This window comes from Mesoplodon densirostris, chromosome 1 (assembly GCF_025265405.1).
Source record: "Mesoplodon densirostris isolate mMesDen1 chromosome 1, mMesDen1 primary haplotype, whole genome shotgun sequence".
Classification (NCBI taxonomy): domain Eukaryota; kingdom Metazoa; phylum Chordata; class Mammalia; order Artiodactyla; family Ziphiidae; genus Mesoplodon; species Mesoplodon densirostris.
Genome location: NC_082661.1, coordinates 113,949,054 through 113,974,638, shown reverse-complemented (window position 1 = coordinate 113,974,638; position 25,585 = coordinate 113,949,054). Strand labels below are relative to the sequence as shown.

General features: G+C 39.9%; 1 protein-coding gene across 5 annotated transcripts in view; it reads left to right on the top strand.

Moving 5' to 3' along the window:
• The window catches only part of LYST (lysosomal trafficking regulator), a 197,310-nt gene that overhangs the window by 159,679 nt on the left and 12,046 nt on the right, over window positions 1–25,585 (top strand). For all 5 annotated transcript variants that reach the window (XM_060108116.1, XM_060108109.1, XM_060108094.1 and 2 more), the window contains 6 exons: window positions 2,263–2,403; window positions 5,049–5,266; window positions 12,350–12,580; window positions 14,369–14,558; window positions 17,915–18,051; window positions 21,880–21,978. In XM_060108116.1, the coding sequence (XP_059964099.1) occupies window positions 2,263–2,403; window positions 5,049–5,266; window positions 12,350–12,580; window positions 14,369–14,558; window positions 17,915–18,051; window positions 21,880–21,978 (1,016 nt within the window). The remainder of the gene's footprint in view (window positions 1–2,262; window positions 2,404–5,048; window positions 5,267–12,349; window positions 12,581–14,368; window positions 14,559–17,914; window positions 18,052–21,879; window positions 21,979–25,585) is intronic.

Sequence of the window (25,585 nt, the reverse complement as noted above, 5' to 3'; positions counted from 1 at the left end):
TGCTCTGGTTTCCAAACCTGTCACTGCTCTGCTCATCTTTCTGGACATGTTCTGATTTGTGAATGCTCTGATTAAAAAGTGGCAGTCAGGGCTTCCCTGGTGGCACAGTGGTTGAGAGTCCACCTGCCAATGCAGGGGACACGGGTTCGTGCCCCGGTCTGGGAAAATCCCACATGCTGCAGAGCGGCTGGGCCCGTGAGCCATGGCCGCTGAGCCTGCGCGTCCGGAGCCTGTGCTCCGCAGCGAGAGAGGCCACAACAGTGAGAGGCCCGTGTACCGCAAAAAAAAAAAAGTGGCAGTCAGAGGGCTTTCCTGGTGGAGCAGTGGTTGGGAGTCCACCTGCCGATTCAGGGGACACGGGTTCGTGCCCCGGTCCGGGAAGATCCCACATGCCGCGGAGCAGCTGGGCCCGTGAGCCATGGCCACTGAGCCTTCACATCCGGAGCCTGTGCTCCGCAACGGGAGAGGGCACAGCAGTGAGAGGCCTGCGTATCGCAAAACAACAACAACAACAACAACAACAAGTGGCAGAATAAAAAAGAATATTTCAGATGTGGTTTGGGATGACTGCAGTGTATAACAGAACTGTTACTGCCCTCCGTTTCTTTTCATGTAGCCCAAGGATATAGTAATATAAAACTCCCAATCAACTATTATGCTAGGTTTTCCTCATTGTGTATTTAAGAATGATTAAAAAAAAAAAAAGAAAACAGGGACAACCTAAGTCCCCATTCAGTTTCTTCTGATTAATTTAAAATGATATGTGCTGGCTTTTTAATTTATTTCTAGACTTCTCATTTAGTCCAGGGTTTCTCACCTTGGCACTGTAGTCGTTTTGAGCTACATAATACTTTGTTATGGCGACTGTCCTGTGCATTGTAGGACATTTAGCAGTATCCCTGGCCCCTACCTACTAGATGCTAGTGGCATCCCCTCCCACCCAGCCGTGAGAACCAAAAATGTCTCTAGGCATTGCCAAGTGTCCCCCGGGGGACAAAAGTGCTAGGTTAACAACTACCAGTTGAGTTCATACATGTTCTAAATGACAGGAAATGTAGTATTACTTTTTTTTTTATTAAGAAGCTGCAGAGAATTTAAAAATCCAAACAGAAACCTCAGTGTGCTTCTCCTGTTCCACAGTTCTGTAGTCTCTACTCTAGATATTGTGATTCCATCATAGCCTCACAGAACTGCCTTTAATTTTTCTGGATTCCATTTAGATTAATAACTTTTTCTCCTGAGTGAGTTAGTAAATATTTCTTTAAGTGGCCCAACCTAGTTTCTGAGAAAAAAAAGAAATATTTATAAACCTCATTTCTCCCCAGATTTTATTTAGTGCCCAGCCAATGCTGACTCAACAGAATAGATGAGAAAGTAGTAATAGAAAATGTTGCTCGGCAAAGCAGGTCAGGCTTATGGAAGATTTAGCATATTTTTTTAAAATCGTGCCTTGCTTGATGCTGAAATTAGTCTCTTACAGTCTCCAGATAAAAAGATGTTTCAAATTTCAGCAAGTTGAGAGGAGTTTTGGATGGTACAGCATGGTTCTGAAGAAGCATCCACGCTGCTGCTGTTTTCAAGGGCTGGTCTTTAGATATCATTTCATACTGTAGGATAGAAAGTCTGATAGCTGTTGACAGAAAAGACAGGGTCAAAACTCAGTTCTTGATTATTAATAGTGTTCACCAGAAAAACTTAACAAAGGAGTAAGTATTCTTAGTTTTATTTTCATTCATAGGAAATTTTACTTAATTTTTTAGGTTAGAGTTAGAACATCTAAAAAGCAATGCCCCCCCCCAAAAAAAAAGAGAGAAGAAAAGAGGTAAAGAAATAATCTTCTTGATGGGGGAAAAAACTTATTTTACCTATTTGAACTTTAACTTTCCTTCCTTATTCTTTCATTCAGTAAATAAATGATTATCCAATTCCTAGAATGTGCTCGGTATGGTTGATATCCCAGTTCTCTGCTTTTATGGAACTTTCATTCTACTTGGGCAGACAGTAATCAATTAAACAAATAAGTGATATATATTTATCTAGTTATATGTACTATGAAAGCATAATACTGATTAAAAATAACAATGCAGTTGCAAATTATGTAGAGAAATATTTATTTTCAAGAACACGAATAATCTCTTTTAAACTATGGACAAAGTGAACATCATTTTAATCTTTTTGAAGTAGTAAAAGTGAATTAATTGTAACAAGTTTCAAATGGAATCAAGTCTTTGTGTCTTAAGTGTGTTATTTGTATTTTTTCAGATCAGAGTTTTGACATCCCAGACAGAACTTTTCATTCTACAAACACAACCTGGCGTCTCTCCTCTTTTGAGTCCATGACTGACGTGAAAGAACTTATCCCAGAGTTTTTCTATCTTCCAGAATTCTTAGTTAACCGTGAAGGTATAACAGTAAATCGTTTCTAATTTAAATTTCTGAGTGTTTGTACTTACTTTATAATTTTCCAAAAATAAAAATACCTTTTGTAAGTCCTAAAATTTGAGTCCCCAAATAAGAGAAATACCTTTACTTATTAAGTATATAATGTTATTTCCAAGTGAGCTTGAGGATGTTAAATATTTTATAGGACTAGGTATATCTGGAAAACTGTAACTTTTAACTGTTAAAAGTATTTGTAAACATGTATTTTAATTCTGTTACAGAACTTGCTTTATTATTTTCTCTGATTACAAAAGTTATAATATGCTGATTATAAAAAAAGTCATGAATTTATAAAGAACAATGTAAATTAACCAAAATCTCAATGATTTTATGAGGAATGACCAAGTTAGAAATAAAACAGTATAACTAGAGTTATCTAATAATGAAAAGGAATACTAGAAGATAAAATCAGATTTTCTGTGATGCCAGTGACTGACAATCTTGGTAATCTTACCTGTTCTTTAATGTAAGATCAGTTAATCCTTTACAGGGTATCTTTGGGTCATTTTCCTACATTACTTAATTTCATATTTTTATGTGACCTTTAGGAAATACATGAAATTGAGAATTATATCTTTAGAGAGGTTAATGTTGGACAAATTACTTCAGAATTTTTTCCTATATTAACTGGCCTCTCTGGAGTTACTTCGAGAATCATTAATAAATCCGTGCTGCTGATTACCTGGAGCAGGCTTCATAGTGTTGCCCAAGTGAGAAACGCCTCAGTGAAATATCAGCACCTGCAGTTGGGGGTACCTGCCTTGTGGCTTTCAATCAGGGACTCATTTCTCTGTCCAAAAAACCACATTCCTCTGTGGTTTCTTATATGTATGTTCCTGTTATCTATGGCTGCATAACGAATAACCCCAATACTTAGTGACTCAAAACAACATTAAATGTATTATCCATCACAGTTTCTGCAAGTCAGAAATTCAGGAACAGCTCAGCCAAGTGGTTTTTGTGGTTTGGCCTCAGGGTCTCTTGTGCGTTCAGGTTGGCTGGAGCTGGAACATCCAGGGGAACAGAGCAGCACGGGGCTGGTGGGCATCTCTCTCTTCAGGTAGTGTCCATGGTTTTCCATGTGGTTTCTCCACGTGGACTAGTGTGGACTTCCTCACAGCATGGCGGCCTCGGACACTCTACTTGGCAACTCAGGGTTCCAAAGGCAAGTGTCCCTAGAGAGGTGAGCAGAAGCTGCATGGCCTTTTCCAGCCTAGCCTTGGAAGTCACACGGTGGCACTTACACTGCATTCTGTTTGTGAGGGAGTCACAAGTGCCTGCCCACATTCAAAAGGAAGGAGCATAGACTTTGCCATTTGATAGGGGAGCAGCAAGATTCTAGAAAAGCATGCACAACAGCAGGTATTGTTATAGCCATTTTTGGAAACGGTAACTTGCTATAGCATACATCCTGCTGTTTCCTATAAGCATTCCTATAGGTAGAGACTACCTGTGGCTCAACCCCTCCTAGCTCAGCTCTTAGATGCCTCATTACCATTGATCAATCAGTAAGTCTCTGCTGCTTCCCATGAAGCCGCCACATAGAGTATGGAGGTGCTCAGCCAGTACATCCTAATGCTGTCACCCTGCAGCTGTCTGTCGGATGACTGCTGGGATTTTTGAGGTGACCCTCACCCCCACCCCGTATTAATTTTATATAAGCCCTTAGTTTATATTTTATATCATATCATTTCAGAGTACTTCCAGAATTAGTGAAGATCCTTCTAACTGTTTTCACAAGATCAAGAAGTAGTCAGACAGCAACTTAATTTTACATGGAGCATGATTAGCTTTTAAGAGGTCTTTTTAAATTTGGATTCTGCTATGGTGTTCAGATTTTCTGTCCATTAAAAAAAAAGTAGCACAAAAAATTTTCTGTTCAAAGGTAACATTTCCTTTAGGACAATTTTTTAAAGAAACACTTCTGAGATTTTTGTTTACACTAGCAGACTAATGAGGCAATTAACTAATACCTTATTTACATCGTGGAAGAACCCTCTTACTCAGTGTGTTAGTATAATTTTGTTGTCCACAGGAATGCTTAGTGGAAATGAAATCAGAACAGACCTATAGATTTACCATAAAATTAATAGACTAAGACAGTTCATTCTAGGAATGTGTATACTTTGTATTCGTTGAGTTTTTAAACTACAGAATGCTAATACTTACTACATATAAGTAGTCTTGAATTTACTATATGTTAACACCAATCATTCTGAAATGCTTATACAAAAGCCTTCACTTTATTTTAATCAGGCTTACAATTGAGGTATTTTCTCACTTGATGCATTTGAAGATTTGATAACTGGAATATTGGAATTAGTGGATGATGATTTTCTGCTTGTTTTTCAATATGATATAAAGTGGTGGTGATGGAAGGGTAAAGTTGAAAGATCTCAGATTCAGTTAGGATAGATAGCGTTAATCCATGTAACTCTGTGAGGGGTAAGTCAGCAGGTGAGCAGCGGTGTTACTATCCTCTCGCTGCTCCTTCTCCAGGTTATAGCACACAATAGCTGTTTCTGTGAACTCTTACAGTCTGCTCAGTGGGCCAAAGGAAGCATGCTCTGGGGGAGATAAACATTGATATTACTCTTCTCTTTTAGGTTTCGATTTTGGTGTACGCCAGAACGGCGAACGGGTTAATCACGTCAACCTCCCGCCTTGGGCACGTAACGATCCTCGTCTTTTTATCCTCATCCATAGACAGGCTCTAGAGTCTGACTACGTGTCCCAGAACATCTGTCAGTGGATCGACTTGGTATTCGGGTATAAGCAAAAAGGGAAGGCCTCTGTCCAAGCCATCAATGTTTTTCATCCTGCTGTAAGTGACTCTTTTAAAACTCTGCATTTATGTAAGGTAGAAGGTTAGACTGTTTCTTTACAATACCCAAGTTACCAAAGAGAATTGACAAAGACACTAAACTTGCCCAAGATTTTTCAGGTTTTATATTTCACCTCTTTAAGAATAACTAAGATATTATCTGTCAGGGGTTCCCCAAGACCATCCCCAGGTTGGATGAGGACTTAACAACTCAGCATATAGTTGTAATTACAGCTAAGGTTTATTACAGTGAAGGGTACAAAGCAAAATCAGCAAAAGGAAAAGATGCACTGGGAAAAGCTGGAGGAAACCAGGCACAAGGTTCCAAGAGACTTCTCCCAGTGAATCACGAGGAACTCACTCACTTCCTCCAGAAACAAATTGTGACAACACGTGTGATGTTGTCTACCAGGGAAGCTCATGAGGGATGCAGTGCCAGCGTTTTTATTGAGGACTGGTCATGTAGGCACCTCTCTCTCACAAGTCCTGAAATTCCAGGCGTCCAGAAGGAAACAGTTATTCAGTATACACCACACTGTTTGTATAGTTTGGGTGCAGTGAGCCACTCTTATCAGGTAGAGAAGGTGGGAACTCTCTTGAAATCCATGTTCCCAGACACCAGCCAAGGACCACATTTGCAGTCATGCCATCCCAAGGAGAGCAGTTCAGGCCTGCCGTGTAACTCTTTTCTGCATACTGTCCTGTATATCAGTACATGTTCTATTTTTAAATGGCCTCATTTTTCCTTATTGCACGAGCAATACTTGTGCCTCGTTAGAAAAATGTATAAGATACAGACTGCAAAAGGAAGAAATTTAAAAATCAACTTTGATATCATTATCCAAAGATAAATATCAAACCACCTTCTAGACTTTTATCTATACATATGTATCACTCCATTTATATAATATTAATACTATTTATTATTCCAAAGTATGGCTATCCAATAATTTATTTAACCAGTCCCCTATTGTTGGATATTTAGTTAGTATGCATTTACTATTAAAATTAATATTCCTCAGATTATTTCTTTATGTACCTCTTTACTTCTTCAAGATAAATTCCTAGAAGCAGAATTGTTATACCTCAACATATGTTTTTTAATGTTGTTAGATAGTCTACCTTTTAAAAAAATCTATCTATTCAGGAAACATTTATTTTGCTAGGCTCTAGGGATACGAAGGTGAATAAGATTCATGTAGGGAGGGAACATATATAAATGGCCAGTAAGCAACTGATAAAGGTGCTGGCATCTTTAGTCATCAGGGAAATGCAAATTAAAGCCATGATGAGTTACCACTTTATATCCTTGAGAATGACTGAAAGTAAAAAGACTAACAATTCCAGATATTGAGTAGGTGGAATACTACTCTACAGTGAAGAGGAATGGATTTCAGATGTCTGTGACAGCATGGACGAAACTCCAAAACATTTTACACTGAATGAAAGAAGCCTTACATAAGAGTACACTCTGTATGAATCCACTTCGTTTACATGAAATCCAAGAACAAGAAACATTAATCTCTTAGTGGTAGAAATCATGGGGAGTTTATCTTAAAGATGGTTCTTTATTTCTTTAAGATAATTTCCAACCTAGTTGCCCCTGGGGAGTAGAGTAGTGACTGCCACAGGTGCACCAGGGAACTTTCTGGGGTGATGGAAATGCTCTATACCTTGATTTGTGTGATGGTTGCATGGGATGGTACTATAAAAATCTTTATTGTTTTATTGTATGTAAAATATACCTCTATAAAAATGTATATAAAATTTTTATAAGTTTTAAAGACTGAGGTGTAATTTTTGAACTTTGTTCATATTTGATGCAAAATGTAACTTTAAAAGCAATTAAGAATTTGGACATTAACCTCAGTATACTCTGTGCCTATAATACTGGCACAAATTTTCAATTGTTCTCATATAAAATTCACATTAAAAGTATCTGCATGCTGAAATATACCATTTAATTCTCATCTTACTAGATTTTTTTCATTAATTCTTTGAGACTTTAGAGCTTTAAAAAGGATAGAGTTTATACCATTGTTCTAGAAATTTTAAATACAACTTATTTATTTATTTTGCTGCGCCACGTGGCATGTGGGATCTTAGTTCCCTGACCAGGGATCTAACCCGTGCGCCCTGCAGTAGAAGTGCGGATTCTTAACCACTGGACCACCAAGGAAGTCCTGTTCTAGAAATTTAATAAAACTCAATTCATGGGACAAAACCAAGTGTAGCAATTAAGCACATAGTCTCTAAATCCACAATTGAGTTCAAATCCTCACTCTGTGACTCTGCCACTTACTGTGTGACCTGCAGTGTGACCTTAACTTCTCTGTACCTTAATGTACAAATTTGTAAAATGTGAACAGAAAATGCATACAGGGTAATGTCTGCCATCCAGTTAAGTGCAAATAAATGTTAACTTTGTAAAAAGGAATGTAGGGGCTTTCCTGGTGGCGCAGTGGTTAAGAATCCGCCTGCCATGGTAGGGGACACGGGTTCGAGCCCTGGTCTGGGAAGATCCCACATGCAGTGGAGCAGCTAAGCCCATGTACCACAACTACTGAACCCGCGAGCCACAACTACTGAGCCCGCGTGCCGCAACTACTGAAGCCCGTGCATCTAGAGCCCATGCTCTGCAACAAGAGAAGCCACTGCAATGAGAAGCCCGCGCACCGCAGCAAAGAGTACCCCCCGCTCGCCACAACTAGAGAAAGCCCGCACACAGCAACGAAGACCCAACGCAGCCAAAAATAAATTCATTCATTAATTTAAAAAAATAGAAAAAATATTTTTAAAGGAATGTAAAAATGCCTTTTGATCTTAATTCGTCATTCACCGAAATATGGGGTTCACTAGAAACTGATACCACAGAATGTAAAGGTACTAATTTAAAGTAAATTTTAAGAGTCCTGGGTATCGGATTATTCCATTCTTCATTTGAATTTTCGAGTATATTAAATCAAGCAACCATTAGGAATGAGCCTGCTTAGATAAGCGTTTGTAACAGGTATTTGAGCCCTTGTGGTCGTGCTAGGGTGGTGGCGAGGGGAGTGGATGTTGAAGATTAACTTCTGAAGAACCTTTGAAACTTTTTTTTGGTATTTATAGAGATGTTCTATGCAGATATAAAAATGAAATTTGCTGACTGATTCAATGCTAAAAGCTAAATTACACAAGCAAGATGCACAAGCACAACAGATCTATACCCAGCTACTGACTGCTAGCTTTAAAAAAAAGTAAGTGCACATCACCCTCCATCTGACTCTAACACTAAGAAGAAGTGTAACAACACCCTTCACGTTAAAAAGCTTGCAATTTTCACTGCTGCTCTTTCAGATCCACTTACAGTTTTCATTAGAACCTAAATAAATAGTCCCTTAAGCTACCTACTAACATTCTATCGCAATTTCATTTTTTTTTTTTTCGGTACGCGGGCCTCTCACTGTTGTGGCCTCTCCTGTTGTGGAGCACAGGCTCTGGACATGCAGGCTCAGTGGCCATGGCTCACGGGCCCAGCCGCTCTGCTGCATGTGGGATCTTCCCGGACCAGGGCACGAACCCGTGTCCCCTGCATCGGCAGGCGGACTCTCAACCACTGCGCCACCAGGGAAGCCCCGCAATTTCATTTTTATATACCTTTTCCTATATATCACTTTGGACAAATGACGTTTTCAATAATTTAGTATTACACATGAAGTCTTTATATATATATATATATATATATATATATATATATATATATATATATATAACACTAGGTGGGAAAGAAAAGGACAGTGACAGATCCTGAATTTTTACTCATTTTCTAGACTGATTATTGCCCTAACCCCCTTTCTCTCTAGCTTCATGTCCTAAGAAAGGTGACAGCATGGAGGACACCAGTCGCATGGAACACTGTGTGCCAACCTCTCTGCAGTGTTTTGGTTGAAGATGGAATACCTTGACTTTGTTTCTCATCCAGTCTTCTGCCCCTTGCCGGGGAGGTGAAGCTGTCCCACTTCCTCCGTTGACAGCTTTGCCTGGTTGGCTGAGGGAGGCTGGAAGGATATACATCACATTACAGCCTTCTCACTGCCAAGTTCTAGTCAGGTTCAGGAATATATGTGGAAACCTGCAAAGCAAATACAGAGGGAATCAGAATTCAAGTAATCCTCTCCAAGGATAAATAAAGCATGGATGAGTTGCTCTTGAGTTTACAGGGTGGACATCACAAAGACTTTGCTTGGGTTTCAGTGATGCTGGTGTTTAGAATCCTGATTCTTCAGCCCAGACAGGAGGAGAGATATAGACCTACAAAAATCTAGGTTCCTTACTAATGTCTCTGTATGTAAGAAAATACATCTCAATAGTTGATATTCTTAGACATCTTCAAGATGGGGTAGTGACACAAAGTCATCCTGTGACACCAGCCATTGTGTCTTGAGAGGAATCACACTCTTTCTTTGAGCATATTCCCATCAAAGAACAAAAGGGCATTTGGATATCATGTAATTTCAGGCAGACACAGATGGCTTTGAACTTCTAGTTCTCATTTTTAGGAATTGAGGTGGGGCAGGTTCCCCTAGTTTTCTTCAGTCTTCGTGTTGCCATATAGCTGCATTCTCTTGTCTCTTTTGATTTTGTTGACCACTTGAAATGATTTTAACCAATTACCTGACTCTAGTTTTCTGACCAATATCTGACAGGCAGCCACAGAAAAAATAGAACCACCTACTAACCTGCTTGCAGAAGCTATTTTGGGTCAACTGAATTGAAAAACTTGATTATTTTTCATCAACTGTCACTGAAAGACAAGACCAAAGAAAAACCTCATTTAGCTTTTCTTTTTTTTTAAATTTGAAGTATAATTGACGTACATTATATTAGTTTCCAGTATACAGCATACTGATTTCAGTCATTTGCAAAATGATCACCGCAGTAAGTCTAGTTAACATCCACCCCATACGTAGTTACAAAATTTTTTTTTCTTGGGATGAAGACTTTTAAGATTTATTTTCTTAGGAACTTTCAGATCTGCAGTACAATGTTATTAACTGCAGTCACCATGCTGTACGTTACATCCCAGGACTTACTTGCTTTATAACTGGAAGTTTGTACCTTTGGCTCCCTTCACCCGTTTGCCCACACCCCACCTTTGGCAACCACCAATCTTATGAGCTTGGTCTTTTGTTTGTTTAGATTCCACATATAAATGAGATCATACTTATTTGTATGGTATTTGTCTCTCTCTGACTTGTTTCACTTAGCATCATACCTTCAAGGTCCACCCGTGTTGTGACAAGATTTCATTCTTTCTTATGGCAGAGTAATAATTCCATTGCATGTATTCACCACATCCTCTCCATCCATTCCATTGGTGCATGCTTAGGGTGCTTCCATGTCCTGGCTATTATAAATAAGGCTGTAATGAACATAGGGATGCGTGTATCTTTTCAAATTAGTGTTTTCAAAATACGCAGAAGTGGAAATGCTGCATCATATGGTAGCTCTATTTTTAGTTTTCTGAGACACCTGCATACTGTTCTCCACAGTGGCTGCACCAATTTACATTCCCACCAACAGTGCAGAGGGGCTTCCTTTTCTCTACATCCTCGCCAACGGTTGTTATCTCTTGTCTTTTTGATACTAGCCATTTTCACAGGTGTAAGATGATATTTTATTGTGGTTTTATTTGCATTTTCCTGATGATTAGTGATGCTGAGCATCTTTTCATATACCTGTTGGCCATCTGTATGTCTTTTTTGGAAGAATGTCTATTCAGGTCCTCTGCCCCCCCCCGCCATTTTCTTTTTAATTTATTCCTTTATTTATTTATTTATAATATTCCTTTGCAGAAAAGTTCCTTAATTTTTCCCATTATTTTTTTAACATTTTTATTGGAGTATAATTTCTTTACATTGTTGTGTTAGTTGCTGCTGTATAACACAGTGAATCAGCTATACGTATACATATATCCCCATATCCCCTCCCTCTTGCATCTCCCTCCCACCCTCCCTATCCCACCCCTCTAGGTGGTCACAAAGCACCAAGCTGATCTCCCTGTGATATGCGGCTGCTTCCCACTAGCTATCTATTTTACATTTGGTAGTGTATATATGTCCATGCCACTCTCTCACTTCGTCCCAGCTTACCCTTCCCCTTCCCCGTGTCCTCAAGTCCATTCTCTACATCTGCGTCTTTATTCCTGTCCTGCCCCTAGGTGCTTCAGAACCTTTTTTTTTTTTTAGATTCCATATGTATGTGTTAGCATACGGTATTTGTTCTCTTTCTGACTTCCTTCACTCTGTATGACAGTCTGTAGGTCCATCCACCTTACTACAAATAACTCAATTTCATTTCTTTTTATGGCTGAGTAATATTCTATTGTATATATGCGCCACATCTTCTTTATCCATTCGTCTGTCGATGGACACTTAGGTTGCTTCCATGTCCTGGCTATTGTAAATAGTGCTGCAGTGAACATTGTGGTACATGACTCTTTTTGAATTATGGTTTTCTCAGGGTATATGCCCAGGAGTGGGGTTGCTGGGTTGTATGGTAGTTCTATTTTAGTTTTTAAGGAGGCTGCATACTGTTCTCCATAGTGGCTATATCAATTTACATTCCCACCAACAGTTCAGCCCTTTTTAATTAGATGGGTTTGTTTGCTACTGAGTTGTGTAAGTTCTTTATAGATTTTGGATACTAACCCTTTATCAGATATATGATTTGCAAGCAATTTCTCTCATTCAGTAGGTTGTCTTTTCATTTTGTTGATGGATTCCTTTGCTGTGCAGATAAATGAAGTCTTATATGATATTCTCTTAAATTAAAAATTAACTTTATAAACATACCTAATTAGCACCAATCAAGGTACATTATTTTCATTCATCCATTCAGAAGCATTGATCATTCCTATTCTGATCTCATTGAGATTATCAATGATTGTTAACCTGTTCAAAAACATTTTAAAATCCTTTTCATTTGAAACAGAGAAGAGTAAACCATTGCCTAGAGAATAAAACAAGTTATTGTTTTCCCCTTCAGTGTTATCGCCAAGTCTTGCTTTTTACATACCTCTCGTTTTCTTTTATTCTTCAGACATATTTTGGAATGGATGTCTCTGCAGTTGAAGATCCAGTTCAGAGACGAGCACTGGAAACCATGATAAAAACCTACGGCCAGACCCCTCGTCAGCTGTTCCAGTCGGCCCATGCGAGCAGACCTGGCTCCAAGCTCAACATCGAAGGGGAGCTTCCTGCTGCCGTGGGGTTGTTAGTGCAGTTTGCTTTCAGGGAAACCAGAGAACAGGTCAAGGAAATTCCCTATCCGGTATGTCATTTGGATTTCAATAGAATTCAGCAAAAACTGGCTCAACTCCTGAGCCGTCAGGTCCCCTCCCAGGCTCTAGGGGCAGGGAAATAAGTAGCATGGTCCCGGCCTGAAGGTGAGTGCCAGCCAGTGAACACGGATGCCTGCATTACGTTCTGTGTGTAGGAAATGCTGCGTTAGCACTATGAAGAGAGTACTTTGGGAGCTCAGGTCGGATTGTAACCTCCCTGAGGGTCATTACTGGGGAGAGCCTCACCAGGCAGTGACATAACAGGCATTGCAAATGAGAGGAAAGGAACCATCCAGGACTTGAGAAGAGTCTGAGCATGGCTGTGCCAGTGCAGACATGCCTAGCGTGGTCCCGGTCATCATCTTCCACCAGAGGTGCTGACCAGAAGTGTAAATGTTTGGGTTTACAATTAAGGGGGAAATCGTACGTGTTTTTTTGGCCCCTCCAGGTTGTAATGATAAGAAGTATTGCCTCTTAAAATGGGAAGTAGGTATAATTTTTACTCTGAAATAGAAAAATAAGGCAAGCAAGCCTTAAGAGTAAAATGGATTCTAATCCTCAACTAAATTCTTCATTATAAAAGCAGCAGAGATGGGAGATTGTGAATTGTAAAGTGTTACAAAGATTTGCAGAAGGAAATCGCAGAAAATGAAAAGGCAAGGGAAGGAGGTTGTGAAGGACTTGGAGATAAAGTAAAGCACGGGTGTCGCACTGCAGTCGTCTGGGAGCCACTCGAAGAGAACATGGTTTTTACAGACCTTGCTTTGATAGTTGTTTCTTATAATAATGCTTCTTAAATACACTAAATGTAGAACACAGATAGAACACTAAATGTAAGTTCTTTATGCTCATAGCTCATATATATCAAATTTGCATGTTAAATACAAACAAAACTTAAACAACTAGTAAAATTGAAATTGAAATTTTAAAACATCAATATGAGAGACAATGTTGTTTTGCTGAACCCAGACCACCAGTGTTGTGTTTCATAGTTGAAAGCTGTATTTTTTGTTTTGTGTTCACTTGTCAACGAAACTCATATGCTTTTGAAGCCTTACAAATCATTTTAGTCATTGTCATTACCAGGGTCATTATTTTTAACTAGAATCTCTTATTTTAACATGTCAAAATAACAGTACGTTCCTGAAAAGTAACAAATGCCATTTAATTTGCCACTATACTTACTGCTCATTAACTCATTGAAGTTGGTGAGTATGAAGGACCTGAGCAGTATGTCTGTTTGCAGCGGGAACGTGTACCGACCTGCCTCCTTCCCACCCCAGGACCTTCACATTGGCTGTTCCCTCTGCCTGGCGTGCCCTGCCCCCAGATAGAACCCCAGTTTGCTCTCTCATTTCACTCAGGTGTCTGCTCAGACATTATCTCCGCAGACAGTCTTACCCGACCCCCGCATCTAAATGGGCAGCTCTGTCACTCTTGGTCCTCTTCCCCGTCTTTGACTTTCTTCATAGCACTTGCACCAGCTGACATCTTGTGTACGTATTTGTTTAGCTGTTGTCTGCCCTGCTTCCCGGCTATCAGACAGCTCCACGGGCACTGGGACTCCATCTGTCTTGTTCATCACTGTGTCTAGCAACCAGGAACACATATTTCCGTATGCTAAGCACGGGGGAAGTAAAAAATTATAAAATAATTCTTGCCCACAAAGGGCTTATAATCAGGCTGCTTTCTCTTACTCTGTTTGGAGTTTAAATTAGAAGTGATTCTATATTTACTACCTTTTTTTAAATTGTACTTTTTACTTTCCTCGGTTGTAGAGTCCTTTGTCATGGATAAAAGGCTTGAAATGGGGGGAGTATGTCGGTTCCCCAAGTGCCCCGGTACCTGTGGTCTGCTTCAGCCAGCCCCACGGAGAAAGATTCGGTTCTCTCCAGGCTCTGCCCACTAGAGCAATCTGCGGTTTGTCCCGAAATTTCTGTCTTCTGATGACGTACAGCAAAGAACAAGGTAAAATCAAACATGAAAATCATCCTAGGTATATCTTTCATGAGATTTGAATGTTTCCCCTCATCTGTGCTGCTATTTTGTTTTATTTCTAAGTTTTCTGAGTCCTTGGTGAAAAACTAAACTCAAACTTGTGTTCATTTAATGCAGTGTAGGAATTAAAACATAGCACATGAAAAAAATGGGAACTAAATGCAATGTCATTTGAAATGAGAGGAGGTGTTGAAGGAGACAAGAATAAATGTCTCACGAGATGAAAACATTAACAGTTTTATATAAATGTGCACTTTGAGACTCTTGAATTCCAGAATAGACAGACTTATTTGACCAGCAAATCTAGTACCTCAGAAGAGACAGTCATGAGAGTAAAACAAAATGAGGAAGTCATGATAGCCTTGAAAATAAGTTTTAAAAATATGTATGTCTGGAAAGCAATGTTTTTCTCACCTCTCTGTGCACTGACTCACTGAAAGCAACACATGGAAAAGTGCTGTCTGTACAGGCCCTCTTCATATATCTAAATGTCACCTACACCGTGGAAAACTAGTGACATTTTCCGCTCAAGTAATCCCTCCATCCTCCCAAATTAACTGTTTTACTTAATGCCAAAGAACTCTTCCTACATCCTAGGCATGGGCTTTAAACACTAAAATGAATGACTGTGGGCACCCATCCCATCTGTTTGTATCAGGTATGTGCAGATTTGCCCGGAAGCCCGCGTGTGGACCAGACACGTCTTAGCGTTCCGCGCTGTTAGTGTTTAACCTTGCGTTCTGTGCACTGTGCTCCTCGGTCCACGTGGCCTCCCACCCCACGGAGCACCACAGTGCAGGGATGCTAGGACCCATGCCAAGCATCGGCCACCTAAAGGAATTCAGTGTGCTGGCTGAGCCACAGTTCTTTTAGACTCACTCTTCATTCTGTCATGAAATGAATAATTGATTGCCTTTATAGTTGTCAGTAATAAAGAAGGCTGTGCACCATTTTATCTAAGTTTAGTGAGCTAGGAGGAGAAGGTAAAACCTGTCTGATCATCGCTGGAATATCAGTACTTTATTCTCACTAGTATGTTGCAATTAGCTATGAGGTATGTCACGAGTAATTTACTACTAATAATACTTAAAGTACCAAAATGTGGAATAATTTATCTTTAAAAAATTAATTAGGGTGGGGCCTCCCTGGTGGCGCAGTGGTTGAGAGTCCGCCTGCCGATGCAGGGGATACGGGTTCGTGCCCCGGTCCGGGAGGATCCCATATGCCGCGGAGCGGCTGGGCCCGTGAGCCATGGCCGCTGAGCCTGCGCGTCCGGAGCCTGTGCTCCGCAACGGGAGAGGCCACAACAGTGAGAGGCCCGCATACCACAAGAGCAAAAAAAAACAAAAAAAAATTAATTAGGGTGGATTGAAGTTAATCTCTTTAGAGCAGAGAGAAAGGGCTGGTATTATCATGCTAATGATGGGACTTAAATATGTCCAGTATAATTGCTAACCTGTCTTACTTGTGCCACTTCAGTCACAAGCCCTTAGTGGCCCTTAATAGCTGTGTTCATTCACATTACACTTTATTTCCTCATAGAACGTATTTGGGTTTTATCAGAATCTAGGTGTGTCCAGGGAAGTGGTATCATACAAGCCATGGCCTCGGCGGCACGGTGCCTGCATTTGCGTCCCAGTTCTGCTGCCTAATACCTGTGTGATCTTGAGAAAATGACTTACCCTTTTGGAATCCTGGCTTTTAATCTGTAAAATGGGAGTAATGAAAGGACTTATCTCACAGGGTAATTCACTGTAAAGATTAAATGAAATAATATAAGGAACAACTAACACAGCGCAGGACTCATTCTAAGTGCTTAATAAATAAATGCCCATCAGACAGTTAGCACCCTGGGGCCAGGGGCTGTGTGAGTGTTCACTGCTGTACCCAGCGCGGAATCATCCACGGGGCCATTTCAGAGAGGCCTTGACTGACTGGGAGTGCACCTGGCAGATGGAAGGTCATGTGTGTTAAGCACTGCTATATCAAATAACTGTGTCATTTTGCTTAGTTATATACGCATAATACAATATAGCAACTAAACTGCCATGGTTTTCATGATCTTTAGCCCAGTATAGGCCAATTACTTGAGAACTGACAATGCCTCAAAATTGCCTGAGGTACTTTTTTTCAAAATATATTGATACTTGGTTGGGTCCCATTGGAGACATACTGCTTCAGAATCTCTGGGGCTTGAGTCTAAGCCTGTGCATGCTACAAAAGCCATTTTCTTGCAAACTCCTGTTTAAGATCCACTGTTCAAATAGATAAAGCAGAAGTTTATTTTTCTTTTTAAAAAAATATGGTGCCTCTTGTGTTGCTGGAATGAGAAACTAAGAACAGTTACTGAGTTCCTACTACATGCCAGACTTTATGGTGGAATTTGCAAGGTCCCGAGGCTCATGAAGTGTGGTTCCTTTCCATAGCAGCTTATGTAGAGAGGAGTTTATATTTAACAAGGATATCCCAGTTTCTTTATTGCAAAAGTGATGTCACATTTGGGATTATACTCAACAAAACAAAGAGAAATCTGTGAATTACATTTTCAGGGCGCTGTTGATTCATTCAACAAATATTTATTTGTTTTATTGCTTTATATGCTGGGTATTATGCTAGGTACTCACATTCTCTCTCCTTAAGGAACTCAAAGCTTCTAAGTTTCCAGGGCAGCACCAGCTACAGCATTTATGCTGCATTTGCCCTAGTCAATGTGCCAACAAGGCATAGATCATGAGAAACACTGATGTCAGGAGGTCCAGATCTTTATCCCAAAAGGACATAATACTGTGTTACGGGTCCAGTGAGAAAAGAAAAGAACCTTGTTAAACGAAGGTCTCCCGTGCAGTCCTTGCAGTTGAAAGGATTAAATTATCCCTTCTCAGGATTGCTTCTGCTCTAGCAATGGTCCCTTTCTGGTATTAATAGTTGTCCTTATTGATTTTTCAACAGGGTATCTACATTTTTTAAAACATTTTCTAGTTCATATTTATTGTTAAAAGTAAGGTGTCACAGAACATGAATAGAGGAAGCTTGATTATCATTGTCTTTTATAAAAATTTCTTAACAGAAATTTTAGTACTAAGTCATATAAATCCCAACCAAAACACCACAGATGAAAAAGAATACAGTTCCACCCTTAGAATCCCATTAGCCTTAAAGGAATAAAACTAACACAATTCGGTCCATCTTATGGATATAAAGATCATTTTGCACTGGAATGACTGTGTTCTGCTGTGTGAACCTTGAGCCTTTAACCTGCCATCATGGCCGGCTGTCCAATAATAACTGAGCAGTGGCAACTGATGCTTTTATTTCTCCTTCTTGAGGTGTGAGAAGCATGAACAGTACTGACATTCAGTGGTCCGCCATCCTGAGCTGGGGATATGCTGATAACATTTTAAGGTTGAAGAGTAAACAAAGCGAGCCTCCAATAAACTTTATACAAAGTTCACAGCAGCATCAGGTAAACGTTTTTATGAAGTACTTTATAATAATAATTAAATATAATGCTTTAAAAAGGAGTCAGACTGATGGCAGCTAGTCTCTAATATCCTGCAGTCAGTCCAGGAGCTGGTGATGCTGGATGTATGCCTTGTTTACAGTGCTGACAGACTCCCTAACTGCCGCTGTCTGTGTCCCCAGAGTTTGTCCTCTCCCCAGTCTCTTACTGAGACAGTATCAGCTCATGGCTCAGTATTGGAACAAAATCAGCATTGCTTTCTTCTCAGTGTCCACTTACCTTTTGTTACTGTGTCATTTTTTTTCTTTCTTTCTTTCTGTCTTTCTTTCTTTCTTTCTTTCTCTTTCTTTCCTTTCTTCCTTCCTTCCTTCCTTCCTCTTCCTTTTTCTCTCTCTTTCTCTCTCCACAGCTGTGTTGGGTCTTCATTGCTGTGTGCGGGCTTTCTCTGGTTGCAGCGAGCGAGGACTACTCTTTGTTGTGGTGTGCGGGCTTCTCATCACAGTGGCTTCTTGTTGCAGAGCACGGGCTCTAGGCACGCGGGTTTCAGTAGTTGTAGCACATGGGCTCAATAGTTCGGCTCACGGGCTCTAGCGCACAGCCTCAGTAGTTGTGACGCACGGGCTTAGCTGCTCTGCAGCATGTGGGATCTTCCTGGACCAGGGCTCAAACCTGTGTCCCCTGCGTTGGCAGGCGGATTCTTAATCACGGCGCCACCAGGGAAGTCCCTTGACTATGTCATTTTCAATAACCAGAGTGCCATGTTCTATACCTGGCTTTTTCTAAATGAACTGGGTATTTAGGCATCACAGCATGGTAGAAAGAGCCTTGGGGCTAACTGTAGCTCTGTGATCTATGTTAGTGTCCAGCTCTGTTATTTACTATGTAGCCTTTGGCAAGTAATTTAACCTTACCCAACTTGAGTTTCTTTCCTCTTCTCTAAAACTGGGCTAGTCATACTCCCACCACTCTCTCATAAAGCTGTTGTAAAAATGTCTCCAATGTTTCTGAAAGTGCTTTGTAAACTATAAGACACCATGTACACATGCGCACACACACACACACACAGACACGGTACTGCCATAACTTTTTCTGGTACTAAATTGTATGTTAAACCTTCTTTCTTTGACTGTCTTTCCATAGGAAGTTCTTTTTCTGTTTTCTGACTTCGTAACCTGCATAGCACCTGGTGCCTATTCATATAGTCCTAACATTCGTCACCATTCCCTGAGCACTTTAAAGATGGAATAAGCTACTTTTGGGGAATTTTTGGCAGTGAAAGAAAGGAGAGCAATGGCTTGTTTGCTTAACCTTCAATATGCCTGGAAAAAAAGGTCACTGCCTTTTGCCATCTGGCTTACCAGTACACTAACAAAAGTAAGAATAAAGGACAGTGAAAAACAACCTTATTATAAATTTTAATAAGAATTTAAGCACTGAAAAATTATTTCTATCATGTACAGTTGGGCACAGAAACATCATTAAAGATGAAAAAATACTCTCATTAAGTCCTTTTAGCAAAACAGGATGATCCAGATTTCTAGCAAACACGGTGTGATAAAGTACTTCCGGTCAAGTGCCTAACTAACTAGATAAGAATACCATGTTTCATTTTGTTCTTAGAACTATGTTGTTCACTCATTCGTTGTTTAGTTTGAGAAAATTTGTCCAGGGTATTATCATATGAAGACTCACACTCTGAGATTTCACTTATCTAATCAGTTTCATCACCATCGTTACAGATTAGAGTTCTGCTGTCTCTTAGCCTTTATCTTCTGATTGATCTCACAATTGTGAAACATGTTCCTGTCAATTTTCTTCTCTTTTCTGTTATTGCTGGAAAATGAAAAATTCTCAATTTCCAACTGTGTTCGATGACAGCTGAAAGTAGACTACAGAAATGGTGTCTTTGGTATTCTTTTATACTTTCTCAAAAGATGACAACATTCTTTTGACAATGCAATAAGAAAACCAAAAGATGACAATTTAGGGACTTCCCTGGTGGGGCAGTGGTTAAGAATCCACCTGCCAATGCAGGGGACACGGGTTCAAGCCCTGGTCCGGGAAGATCCTACATGCTGTGGAGCAACTAAGCCCGTGCGCCACAACTACTGAGCCTGTGCTCTAGAGCCCATGAGCCACAACTACTGAGCCCACATGCCACAACTACTGAGGCCCATGCACCTAGAGCCTGTGCTCTGCAACAAGAGAAGCCACTGCAATGAGAAGCCCGCACATCATAACGAAGACTAGCCCCCGCTCGCCACAGCTAGAGAAAGTCCGTGTGCAGCAACAAAGACCCAACGCAGCCAAAAATAAATAAATGAATAAATAAATAAATAAATTTATTTTTTTTTAAGGTGACAATATATTTCACATTTTACATTATCCTTCCAGGAGATCCATCATTCTCCCATTTTCTTATTTTGTTTGTTTTGTTTTACATAGTTGGGAATAATTGAAGAGTAGAGATGAAATAATTCCTAGGATGATGAAATAGCAGAGTGTTTCAAAATAGAGGAAAAAATTAGATTATTGAAATCCTAGAAATGTAACTTAGGTTTATAAAAGAGTTCAGTCGACCCATATGGTAATTGCAAAACAGAATGAGTTTTATTCCTCATATAAGAAATAGGTACATTTTCTTTTTGCTCTTTGGAAGACCTCTAAGGAAGAATAAAAATTATGAAATATCAATCTTTACAAATAGAACTATTCAAGAAAGAAACTCAAAAAATAAAATTAGATCCAATGGACTCTGAAGATATATTGAGAGTTAAGAAGAGTCAGGCTCAAAGCAAGTTATTTTTCAAGGTAGCAGACACTTGAACACATTTGCAGGGCCAGGGGAAGAAGCCAGCAAATGACAGTTTGAAATTCTGACAGTTGTTTGAGAAACACCGGGGTGGGGTGGGGCTGGCCTTAAAAACAGAGGGGCTTCTCTAAATCAGGAGGTGACGCCGAGACATTTTGAGGCCCAAAGGAGGGAAAGGGATGAGGTCTGTGGCTGATGATTGCCGTCTTCTTAGTGAAGTGAAGTGAAGTGTGTGGGTATTGCTGACCAGCCGACCGACCAGGAGAGGTGGGACTGGAGAGGGGGCAGAGCGGCTGGGGACCGCTGCTGGGGGTGTGGTGCTGGGGGTCAGCTAGTGCCAGAGGAAGACTGTCAGGCCGAGCAAAGAGGTGAGCCGACCTTGAATAGTGTCGCCATGGTTGGGACTCAAGGGTTTATAATCCCCAAGGAATAATCCCAGATTTTTTTCTCCACGTTTATCTTTCTTTCTTCTCCTATCTAGAAATCTTTAGAACTGTTAGAAGCAATACCTCTATTTATATATATACTCTGTTTCCCTACCAAAGACAGAAAAAGAAAAAAAAAAGAAATAAAAGTAAAAATCAGGTACATGCATTTCTCTCTCTCTCTCTCTCTCTCTCTCTCTCTCTCTCTCACACACACACACACACACACACACACACACACACACACAGGCACACACCCTCTCAACCTTGGATCTAGTCAATCCTGGATCATTTTGTTTAAATTTCTGAGGAACAAATGGCCCTGTGTGTATTTGTGTGTGTGTGTGTGTGTGTGTGTGTGTACAGAAAAATGTAAAATCATAGACAATGCATTGTAATACATTTTAATTTGGAAACAGCTTTTAGATAGCGTAAAGTTACAGAATATTGTATATCTTACACCATTCTAATAATTTCAAGTAAAATGTTTACCTTAAATTTTGTGATCATATATTTTTAAAATAATTGTCAGAAAAGTAGAAGCATTTCTCATGCTTTTTAAACATGATAATCTTTGATTTGTCCTTTCTCTAGGTGACTAGTTGTGCTTGGGTACCGGACAGTTGCCAACTGTTTACTGGGAGCAAATGTGGTGTCATCACAGCCTACACAAACAGATTCCTGAGCGGCACGGTAGGTCTTGGGCGCATTTTGTGAGATTTTCATGTCAGTGAGAGGAAGAAACCCTTTATGAAGTATAAATTTGGTATAGGATTAAATTTTTTTGTACATTAATCTTTTGTACTTTAATCTCTTCACATAAGCTCTTAAAATGTAAAAGGTCACATGTCTAACTCTTTAATTTTAGGTTTATTAAGATCACAAAAATTTTGAAAATAACTGTAAAGGTCAGAGACAGACAGTATTTTGAGTTATGACCTGTTTTGAGTTTAGGCTTTTTCATGGCATTTTGATGCTTGCTTGCTTTCATTCTCGGTATCAACCTGAGTGCTTACAAGTATCCCACAATATTCTATAAAAGTTGGAAGTACAGAACTCCTAATGTTCAACACTCCTATGCTCTCTGGGTGAATTAAATGACAGAAAAATCCAAGTAGCCAGTCTTGATTTCTACCACTTACTGGAAGAAATTTTTTCATTCACTGAATCCTTTGGATTTGAGAGTTAAATTATTAAAACACTCTAGTGAAGAAGACATTATGCAATACTTCTTTTAATCTACTGTCATTCCTTTTTTTTTTTTGCAGTAACAGTACTTACTTTATTAAGAGATTAAACCTACAGTATTTTAGTAGTTAATTAAAGGACCAATTCCTTACTAAATTATGCCTGGGACTAGAATTCCATATTGAAATTTTTTTTTTAAACTGTGAACCTCCAAAGTGTTTCAGCACTATGTTTCTATTAGAGACAAAATTCAGATTCAAAATGTTAAATTAAAAATATTTTTCACCTTGCCATATTAAAGCATTACATCTTGTCAAAAAAAAAATAATAAAAATAAAGGGCCAATTCCTAAGAGGCATTTACACTGTAGGTCTGTCATTCCTTTCTTGAATCAGCTGTCTGTGGTGCTGTTGAGGATTAGTGGCAAGTTTAGGGTGATAACTCAGTGATTATCATTCTAGTCTGAAATGTGCTCTGTGCTTTTTTTAAATTATAATTTTCTGCATTATTTTATAAAACATGTTTTACAGGGTGAAACCTGTATTTCTAGCATAGGATGATGCTCAGTTCCTTACTTTTCTGTCCAAGTTTATTCCCTTTTAAACCCTTGTTAAGGTTCTTTGCCACAATCCTTGGGGTATAAATGTGATCATAATATTGTTTCTGTCTCTTAGTCTAAGGAGTCATTAAAATGTTTGAAGCAGGAGTGATATGATCCAGTCAGCATTTTAAGGCCATCACTGTAGCGCCTACAAAGAGAATCGCTTAAAAGGGTTGTGGGGCTGGAGGGGAGGGTACCAGGGTACCCTGTTTCCTTTTTTCTACAAATATATGCTAATCTCTGCTGCTAGAGCAGTTGTCTGCTTGTACACTCAGATCATTTGCACCATCATAGACACCTATTTAAAAACTAGCTTCATCTTTTGTTTTTTATTTCCTCTTGCTTTCCCCGACACTATGAACAGCCTTGTTCTTAGTTTTCCTTACTTCCATTCTTCCTATAATTTAAAATTTTAATTGTACGCTAGCACACTATACAGTACTGGTTAAAAAAAAAAAGGATTAAGCTGTACTCGGTATAGGAGTAATTTTGCACATCATAGCTTTGAAATAGATCAAAGATGTAGCTATTATCATTTGAATACAGCAAGACACATGCTTCTTTTATTTTGTATTTATTTATTTTTTTGTGGTACGCGGGCCTCTCACTGTCGTGGCCTCTCCCGTTGCGGAGCACAGGCTCCGGACGCGCAGGCTCAGCGGCCATGGCTCACGGGCCCAGCCGCTCCGCGGCACGTGGGATCCTCCCAGACCGGGGCATGAACCCGTGTCCCCTGCATCGGCAGGCGGACTCTCAACCACTGCGCCACCAGGGAGGCCCACACATGCTTCTTTTAGTTTGAAGTTATTGTGAAGTCTTAGGTTGCTTACCTTTCCTCAGTTCTGTATTTGCCTGAAAGTGGATTTTTTCAATTTATTTGTAAGGGTTTTCTTTTTCTGCTAAGTATTAATAGTATTAGGTAATCAAGTCATGAGATTAACAGTTACTATTTAAACCATGTCCAAAATTGTATCTTAGCTGTGTGGTTTTTTTTTTTTTTTTTTTTGCGGTATGCGGGCCTCTCACTGTTGTGGCCTCTCCCGTTGCGGAGCACAGGCTCCGGATGCGCAGGCCCAGCGGCCATGGCTCACGGGCCCAGCCGCTCCGCGGCATATGGGATCCTCCCAGACCGGGGCACGAACCCGTATCCCCTGCATCGGCAGGCGGACTCTCAACCACTGCGCCACCAGGGAGGCCCAGCTGTGTGGTTTTTATCATTGTTTGATCTGAGGGAAGGTTACTTGGGTTTGTTTTTTTTTGTGTGTGTGTGTGTGATACGCGGGCCTCTCACTGTTGTGGCCTCTCCCGTTGCGGAGCACAGGCTCTGGACGCGCAGGCTCAGCGGCCATGGCTCACGGGCCCAGCTGCTCGGCGGCATGTGGGATCTTCCCGGACCGGGGCACGAACCCATGTCCCCTGCATCGGCAGGCGGGCTCTCAACCACTGTGCCACCAGGGAAGCCCTTACTTGGGTTTTTGTAGATGTTGTTGTTGCTTTTTATTGGGGACCGTCTCATCATTTTGGGGTCCCCAAAGCTGCACATGTGACCCTATGCCTGTGAGGTTGGCAGGAAACACCTCATGTTTACTAGCTTCTATTCTCCCAACCCACTGAATGCCATGGTTCTAAAAGTATTTATGCTCTCGTTTGTGTTGGCCTTGACACATACGAAAGACCACCTCCCAAGCACCATGTAGGATATGACCAAAATAATTGTTGTCTGAAAATATTTTCAAGGGAATCTTATGAAATACTTTCCTGAGCTAGTGAAGCATATATAACTTTGAGCATTGTGAGTTTCTATTGACTATCCCAAGATAGTCTGCTAAAATGCATTCTACATGTGTAATGACGAATACGTTGCTTGGTTATAGGGAATTGTTATCTATAAGCCATTTATATACAGTATTAGAGAAGAATGTCTTCTAAAAGTGATAATTGATTTTAAAATAGTTGGTCGTGAGTCATTTTTTCACTAATTAAATAGTGTGGCCACATCATCTTCATATAAGTGAACACCTGTATTTCTATTCTCTAAATTTATGGTGGTAGGAGAATATATACGCAGTGTATCAAGGTAGTATTACACCATTCAAGAACATTTTATGAAGAAGTAAGCCAGCACAAGATTCCTATTCTACCCATGGAAATTATTTTCTGACCCATCAGGGAATCATCTAGTAACACTAACTCTTGCAATCATTTTAAAGTGAAAAATCTATAAAATTCCAATAACCACTATATAGGGTACCTATCTTGTGTTTACCCCATAAATATTATTCATGATCATGAAGTAAACACACACACATATATATATACACACACACATATATATATATATATATATATTTTTTTTTTTTTTTAATAAGCAAGGAGGGAGCTTTAGCTTTGAGGCCATTTGTCAATCCTAGAATATTGACACTGTCCTTGAACAGCCTCTTGTGAGAGGAATAGAAAACAACAACAAGGGACAGAGCAAGCTGGGGAGTCCCAAGGAGGCCCTTGTCCAAA